This window comes from Bidens hawaiensis, unplaced genomic scaffold, assembly GCF_021521415.1.
Source record: "Bidens hawaiensis isolate Kalapana, Puna unplaced genomic scaffold, B.hawaiensis_p1.1 tig00011542_1, whole genome shotgun sequence".
In the NCBI taxonomy this organism is placed as follows: Eukaryota; Viridiplantae; Streptophyta; class Magnoliopsida; order Asterales; family Asteraceae; genus Bidens; species Bidens hawaiensis.
Genome location: NW_027491904.1, coordinates 814,474 through 823,635, shown reverse-complemented (window position 1 = coordinate 823,635; position 9,162 = coordinate 814,474). Strand labels below are relative to the sequence as shown.

The following is a 9,162-nucleotide window of genomic DNA, read 5'->3' as shown; positions in this document are numbered from 1 at the left end:
CGTTAATACTGATTTTTTGTCGTCCATTGAAAGTTGAAACCGAATCGTTACTAACGGCCTGGTTCCAGTTTGGTTTCACAGTTTAAACTTTAATAATAAATTTATTTAAAATAATTAATAATTTAAATATACCATCAATTTTAATTAAAAACCAACATAATATGATACTTGAGATGATCATAAATAAAAAATGATAATTTTAGCCACATAAATGGTAAATATTAATGAAAGATCTAGGACGTGAAATAATAACAACAAAGATTACAAAAGGAATCATATTGCAATTAGGTTAATTTACAGTCTTTTCTGGTTTCATATGGCCGGTTGCCGATATAAACCGCGAACCAACCATTCACTACGTTTTGAAAATTTTAAAACCGACCAACAAACCGAAAGTAAAAAAGAAAAAGAAGTAAAACCAATGACCGATTTAAACGATTTCAAGATTTTAACCGAACCATAAACACTTATATTTGTACGTGATTAACAGGTTCAAACACCCGCTGCATCGCGCGGACACCCATCTAGTATTAGTTTATAAACCAATAAATATAACTTTCAAACTAAACATGCAGTCACAAAAAGAAAATTTAGAATCACGTTTAAATTGGATAGAGACCCTTTTTTGTCTATTAAAATGCCTCTTAATATTTCATGTATAGCAATAAATTAGTGTCATCATTGTTTTAACCATTTAACTAATAATCTAATTGTTCAGATTTATTCTTACATCTCTCGAACCTAATTCTATATATAACTAAGAATAATGGAAGTGAAATTAATCCAGAACTATTAACACCCTAACTGTTGAAAAACTAGAATCCGGCGAGAGAATTCATAAAAGCATATGAATTATGAAGTAATCATGGTGCTAATAATTTTTCTATTGTAAAAGTGGAATTATCACATAGTTTATTTTATTCAAATGCTTAAAAGTTATATGGTTTTTAGTCTTTTAAGTCACTTTCACCGATATTAGTCAAAAGAATGAGCTAATTAGTTTATTAACTTCTTCAAATATTAAGGGAATGTGAACCATCCCCACATTAACTTTTCTTAGTTTATAGAAGTAGAGGTTGTCCTATATGTTTAGACAAGTTTGCCCCAAGTATAATATGATTAATTCTTAAGTAATGATAGAATAATCACATGTTTGTTAAACGCATAACTACAAAAGTACAGAATATAGACGTCGCTGGACCAATCGCTGTAGTGAGAGTCGTTGTGGGGTAGATATTCTTGATGAAAGAAATGAACCATCAGTATAGTTTTCTATTTTAATGATGCACCAATAGCATGGTCAAGTCATAACCAAGGGACAATAGAACTCGCATATTGTGAATTCAAAATTTTAGCAGCGACATCAGCAGTTTGCCAAGCACTAAGGTTAAGAAGCTTGTTGAACGAATTAATCGGCTTAAAGCAAGAAGAAGCATTACTTCGTGTGGACAACAAATCAACCATCTTGTTAATGAAAACCCCGGTATATATTCCATAGGAGAAGCAAGTATATATGTTAGTTGATGCAAGCTTAGATACCACTTCATTCAATTCGTGAATGTGTAGAAAAGGAAAAAGATTCATGTTGATTATGTTAATAGGGAGCAACAAAAGGCATATATATTAATGAAAGGTTTTACCAAGGATATAATTTTAAGAAGTGAGAGATCTAAATTGAATGAAGGACCTTGGGAACAAAGCAATCTAACAAGGTGATTGTTGGCTAAAATGGTTCAACTCTATTCTTGGAATTCAGTACAAAAAAAACATGATCATGCATGAGGGTTAAACCATAATGTAAAGGCAAGCAAACCTTGCGCGTGCAAACCATCGCACTGGCCCCTTTGGTAGTTTAGACACAAAGATCATGCAACCCCTTAAGAATAGACACTTCTTGATCTCAGCAACTAATTTGAACTAAAGCAATTTTTAGGTGAACATAGACAACCTTTGTTTGTGTTCAAACGTTTCTTAAATGTTGTAACTTGTTATTTAATTTCAATACAACTGTCGGTTCAGTTTTTGTTTCCCTGAGAAAAAGGTTCAACCCAATAATTAAAAAGGGTTATTAATAGGTTGCTTAAAGGCCAATAACGACCATTAGATTTTTTGTTAGCTAAGTTAGAGTTCACATTACATATAGAAGAACTGAGTTAGGGGTTATCAAGAGAGATACAATTTACATGTATTAATTAGGGTTTTTGAGATATATATTTTCTCCATAATATACTAAGATTTATTCAATAATAATCATGTGTGTTTTATGTTTGAAAACACGGATATTATGAAAGAGCTCATATGACTTGATAATTATTACATATTAGGAACATGTTGTGAGAGCATTCACATCCCATCCTCTATAATTATGTGAGGGGGATTGGTAAATTATAGGGTGAAGTTTTGAATTATTGTGAGTGTAAATTATAGGGTGGAGAGAGAAATGTAGTGATTTTTTGTAAATTTGGGAAAACATTGGGGAACTTTGTTTGCCCCTATTTATTTTTTAATATTTTTTGGATTGGTTGTGAGTAGAGGAGAGAGAAAACTGTATGATAAAGGTATTATTTAATTAAACAGGAAAAAAAATATAGTGTTTTGTAGTGTAATTATAGAGATGATGATGAAGAATGAGATGTGAATGCTCTGAGTGTTAGTGTTTTTAGGTTTTGGAGACAAAAAAGCAAGTTATAGAAAGAGAATAAGAATGCACTAATTTGATAGAAGAAACAGTAGAACATACTAATTTGGTTAATTAACAATACAAAAGAAAACTTGGAGAACAAAGCAATGACAACAAACCAACTAAAAAATCCAAACTGTCACACTCCTTGAAACACTTATTAACCCACTTTATTGACCCATTCAATCTGTAACTTTCATTTGAATAAATCACTTCAACTGATTGAATTATACTTAGATTTCCAACCGTTAGATCTACATGGCTTGTGACATGTGTTGTACTATATCATCAACATCATCATCATTATTTGGTAGTAGACTTGGGTTGATAGAGGCATATGCTAGCAGCTCCTTGTTGCATTGCATAATCTTCATTTCTTCTTCATTCAATTCACCCACGCTTCTACTCCTCCGTGACATTTTGTATCCACTAGAGTCACGAAATTCATGAAAACTGGCGAGTCATCGCCTATGATACCAGTCACCCAACTTGGCTTTCCCCAACCAAAATCAATATCATAGAAACCCATGTTACACCAACTTGTAAAAATATAGTTGTTTATCGTGTCCATTGCTCCATGTTCTTGAAGCCACTTCTGCATTGCAATATACCCTTTGTCACCTTGCGCGTTGTCCACAAACTCAACGTCGACTTTTGCAAAGCTTTCACGCACCTTGTTCACCAAACCATGCAACGTGGTCTCATCGCTATCTCCACACACCGCGTTTGAGATCCAAACAATGTTACCCAAGAAGTCTTTTGACGTTTTCGTTGCAAGTTTTCGACGAAGATTCACAAGATGGGTTAGACGAGAAGTGTTCTGGAAGCCACATACTTCTTTTGATGCTGCAAGTGCGCACTTCCATATCAAAGAAGATACCATCTCAACTCTTGTTGGTTGTTGAACTCCATTTCTTGTGGCCTCAGCTTTTAATTACGCTATGGCATTCGAACTGAAAACAAATCTTTTCGTGCTACACTTGCCATGCTTTATCATTGTTTCAGCAAACATCATTGCCGCATCTCTAAGCCACGAGCTTTTCGCAGGGAAAATGGATGATGCAGTCAGGTTCGGATAAATTACTTCGGTTCCACAAGCCATGTTAGCCCATGCTTTTAGAAAAGTGTAAAGGCCAGCCCCATCAAGTGCATTATGTGAAATGTTGAGCCCAATAACGATTCCACCACATTCGAAAATGTTCACTTGAATATTTGTTACATGAGCACCTCGAGGACCGTTAAAACTAGGATAAATTGGCAAGATCTTATTGATCAATTGGTAGTCTGGTTGGCGTAGAAAGTTGTCACAACGACCATGAACCAAAGCTAAGACGAAATTAGCACCAACATCGTTACAATCAATCGAAAGTTGACCTTTTGTGGTTCCAGCAAGTGGGTAAAACTGAGTCAAGGTTTTGCTTAATGATTTCTTAAGAAGCACCGATCTTTCCAGGGCTTGGAATACATTGTCGCCATTGCGGTTAGGGTAGTGCAAGCTGATGGGTATGTAAGGTTGGGTAACAAGTTGATCTAGGATACAAAGATTGAATGTTTTCAAGTGTGGTGGTGTTGGGGAAGATGGTTTGATGTTCTCTTTGGAAATGAGTTCAACTTCCATATTGTAAAATGGTTATTGTTGTGTAATTAAGCAAATAAGATTATAAAAGATGTTGAATTGGTGATAGTGCATCCCTGCCAAGTCCCTTTTATAGTTGCAATATGTATGCATATATGTATGTATACATGCGTATATGTGTATGTTTCATCATATCAGAACTGAGTTGGATAATTATATGTTCACATGGAGTATCTTTAAATCTTTAATATACGATTGGACTAACTTCCACGTTCCTGACCGGTACATAAAATGATATTAAAAAAATCAAATCAAGACTATGATATCATCGTACGTTGCACTTTGGTTCTCGAACTATGTTTTCTAGAAATGAAGCTGTTTTAAATTAATTTATCCGCAGTTTTAGTTGATAATAGATTAATTAAGAAAGCTTCACGTTTCACGTGGACAGATATTTATTTTTTCTCCACATTCTATAACGTTTGTTTACCGAAAAGTGGGCGGTAGAGTAGTAAAAATTGTTTAAGATGATCTTTTAGCACACAACATGTGGGCAGTCGTACACACTACCATGGGAATAGGTCCAAGACCCATATGACTATTTTGGGAAAAGTTATCTAGTCACTCAAGAAGCATACGGCCGGTTAGAGCTAGCACCCACAAGGCCACTACGCAGGTGGGTTCCCAAGGTTCGAAGAAGGTGGCAACCAGGCAGGAAACATGACAGAGACGGTAACGGAGCTAAAAAATTTTCAACAGGGTCAGAAATTTTTAGGGACGGTACTCAGTTATATAAAAAAAATCCGGTCCAGTTCGGTCATTCGAGTCGAGTCAAATCGGTATATAACTTTTTGTTGGTGCGGTTTGACCGTTCCGGTTGGATCGAATCGGGTCAGGTCAGGTCATATAAAAAAAATAACCAAACAAAATATCAGATAACCAATATATCTAAAGTTGTTCTTTATGAGTTTTCATTTTTTGAAATCTAACCATACACCATCTACTTTACCATTGATAACAAGTACTGATTTTATGTACGGGTACAAGTATGAGTATGAGTACGGGTACGGTACCGATCTCATCCATATTACCTCGTTAAAATGGTCCCTAAACTCTTGGATTTGCAAATATAGAACCATATAGAAGCAATCATATACTCATAATAGTAGCGATTTTTTGTGTATGTTTTTTTTTCTTAGCATTAGTGGGTTAATTTTTTTCATAAGAGCGACAGACTCCCTTCACTTTTATGTAGGTATGCCAACAGGTAGAGATGAGATGAGTGGACGGGAAGGGTGGCCCCCCCATACACATTATATATACCACCATGGAATATGCTTGCGTTTTAAATTCGGGTTAATTGGATGAAGTCGGCAAAATTTTATTAATTAGAAAATTAAGATAATTACATAACAAACAAGGGACATTTAAAGGTGGAGGAAAAGGATCGAAGTTGATGAATACTTAAAACCGAGGGACAAATTAACAAAGTAAAATGTTCTAGATGATCTTTTAGCACAATATGTGAGTGACACATACATTAGGGCTCGGCCATAAAGAAGGGAGCCGTATCCCCAGCCGAGACTTTTGATGGTTAAAAATTTCTCTCTCTCTAATTCTCTACTATATATATAACTAGGATTGATCACACGTTTCGCGACGGGACTGTTAAATCGAACAAAAAAGATAAGTAAAAACGTTAAGTCATAAACTCGCTGCAAGTCGATACGAAGTCAGTCTGTATCAAGTTACGGCATCGAAACTAAACAAAATAAATAAACATTTCAATGCCAAAATACAACAAATTATCATATGTAGAACCAAAAAACCCGGCACGTTATAGCTGCAAACCAACACAAATTCAATTAGTATCAACGGTACCAACACAAATTCTAAACATGAATAGTGTTTTGGACAAAAATCTGCTAAGGATCAAGTATCCAAATTCGTAAAAGTGAGGTATAGTGCTAACACGATAATGACAAGTGTGTAATCGTAATATTGGTGAACACAAAGGTTTGATCACGAGGGAAAAAACCCTTAATCACGATAATCTTACTACGGTCAAAACTTAACAAGGTAATCTTTGTACGAATTGCTTCGGTCAAGGATTAACGAGGTAATCGTTGGTCGAATCTCTTCGGTCAAGGATCAACAAGGTAACCTTTGATCAGTTAGTACGTGATTATCGTAATCTCCGGCACAAAACACCCCCGGACGGTGAAAACTATCACCGTCAAGTATATTGATAATAAAAGATAGTTACAAGCGTTTGTGGAGTTGATGATCGAGAATACAAGGTAAACTAGTGAGTAGAGAGAATGTTTGCTTCTGCTCTAGTGTGTGTGATGATACATGTGTCTCTCCTATTCGATCATAGCTCGATTATATAAGAAAATACAAACAACAATATTCCCTACTAATCCGGAAGTCTTCCACTAGCTGCTCCATGACCTTTGACCACGTGCTCCGTAAGTCCAGTAGCGAGATAAGTGGAAGAACAAGTCTCAAAGCCGTTATTGATATTTAAACATCAACCTTCACATGAATTCATGCATTAACAGCTACATTGAATAAGGATCTTGGATCCATATTCCAGCTAGGGAATGGCCAACGAGGATAGTTGATGTCAACATGTCTTACATTCGTCATACCTGTCTAACACATCACCATACTAAATGCAATCATTAGTAAACAAATAATACCGAGGATCTTCGATCCTTTATATCCTGATACATATTTCAAAGATAATCTATCCATAAGATAGTTAAGGATAAAGGATCCTCAGCATAAAATTCATGCCCTAACAATTGCCCCCAAAATGGCGGGTGATTGTGTAAAACACCTGTCATTTTGAATTTTAAGTCCCTGCAAAAAAGAAGGTGATTAGACGTGCGTCAGGTAGTTAATATCTACAAACCATTATTACTCGCCGCCTATATATGCGATTATCAAAACCCTTTTATAACCACATATCCAGCCGTCTTCCAGGTATCCATCTTTCTTCCTTATAATTTTCTTTCATTATGTCTACTGTTTCTGTATCCTCCTCTTCTTCTTCTTCTTTCAATCATACCGACCCCGATGATCTCTATTCGCAAGATATCCTTCAAACGCCTTCTTCTGAGATCTGTACATTCACAGACTCGGAAATCGACGCAATCCGATCACATTTTCCAGCCGAAACAATTTTCCGACCCTTCGATTTCACAGCCCGTAGCGATAGTATTTCAAAAAACTGGGTTTGCTTTCCGGCCCAACCGTTTCTCATAGGTTATAAGTATCCTTTCCCCGTCTTCACTCAAAGGTTCTTCACTTTGGCATGAATTTGTTATATCCAGGCCATGCCGATGCTATGGAGAGTTCTTCATACCATAGAAAGAATAACCGTAAAGGAGGGCATTGAATTTGGCTTCGCAGAACTATCGTTCCTGTACCATCTTGCTACTCATGGCTCTAAGCGCTTCGTCTTCAAATCGAAACCGCACCAAGTGACCCCCATTTCCAAAGTTACCCTAAACGGTACACTCTGGAGGAACCAATTCTTTTTCGTAAGAAGGGATTCCATTCCAGGTGGAACTGATCTTCCCTAGAAGTGGCTATCAAAGGGTAGGATATAGGATCCTTAGATAACCAAGGTAGGATACTTTATTCTTGCGCTAACAACCTTTATTGCTGATGTTGTCGAGAATTTTGATTCGCTGTCTGATCTTCCTGGAGTCGAAGAGAGAGTCGAGAAGTTTTTATCGCTAGACCCTGCAATCAGAACCTTTCAAGCCAAATTTATCGAAGCTTTTCAGGAATCAAACTCAGAGTCAATCATGTCAAGTAAGAGTGATAGTTTTTAATATTAAAAAGTGTAATAATCAAAAACTTATCTGCTGATTACTGTTTTCAGGCGCTCAGAGATCAAGAAAGTCTGCTTGCAAGTTCTCCCTCGAAGATATCGATGGCATGTTTACAAAGAAAGAGATCCCGAAACCAACTCCCATGTCCGAGCCTCGTCCAATCACAGCTCGTGCCAAGTCAGAGACTAAGAGGAAGAAGAGTTCAGATCCAGAGAACCCATTTGATGCCGAAAAACAGCTTCTGGAAATGCTCTCTACTGTAAGGATCCTTCAGTCTTCATTATCAAAGTATTCTTCTTAACTTATTTTGTTTTCTTGTTACAGGCTATCGACTCTGCTCAAAGTCATCACAAGAAGACCGTTGGTGAATATGAAGAGACCATTGCTGCGATGAGATCCATGGCTGCTGCTAAAGATAAAAACACTCTCCAAATTGACCAAAGAGAAGTAGCAGGCCGAAGACCACGCCTCCACACTTGCAGTCAATATGCAGGATGAAATCAACCGAGCCACTGAAGAGGCAAAGGTCTGGGCAGCCAAGTCGATCCTTCAAGCTCGGCTCAAAATGGTGACTGAGGCCAATGATCCTTCCTTCGACAAATCCTTATGGGAAGTCAAGAAGTGGAAACAAGGTCTGATTGATCTGGGCGAAGGCGAGGATGAGGCAGAAGGCGAGATGGCTGAAGCAGGTAAGGGAGGAACAAGCGATACAAAGGATGCAGTTGAAGCTAGCAAGGAAGGTGATGCTACTGGAGGTGAAGATGTAGCATAGGTGGGCGATGAAGGATATTAAAGACAAGGCCTGAGCCCACTTTTTATTTTGTGTTTATGATGTTTTTATGAACAATGACTTTGGTTTGTAATAGATAGTAGTAATTAGGATAAAGGATCCATGATCCTTACGACAATTGGCAGGGGTGACAAAGGTGGAGGGATCCTCTGTTTGTGGGGATGAAGCCTTTGTTGCCCCTGTTTTTAATTTTCCTGCACTCATGAACAATTAGCAGCTCTCACTTAACCCGGATGGATGGTCCATCTTTTGCATGGTGAAGTCCGGG

The 9,162-nt window shown here is 37.0% G+C and overlaps 1 protein-coding gene and 1 pseudogene across 1 annotated transcript; both read right to left on the bottom strand.

The window, feature by feature from the left end:
• Positions 1–3,065: 3,065 nt before the first annotated feature.
• LOC143538280 (limonoid 7-O-acetyltransferse-like) lies at positions 3,066–3,563 on the bottom strand. Its single transcript, XM_077031869.1, has one exon. It carries the CDS (start codon positions 3,561–3,563, stop codon positions 3,066–3,068), a length of 498 nt encoding a protein of 165 aa, XP_076887984.1.
• A 51-nt stretch (positions 3,564–3,614) lies between these two features.
• On the bottom strand, positions 3,615–4,298 carry LOC143538279 (epi-neemfruitin B 7-O-acetyltransferse L7AT pseudogene; annotated as a pseudogene).
• Positions 4,299–9,162: the final 4,864 nt, after the last annotated feature.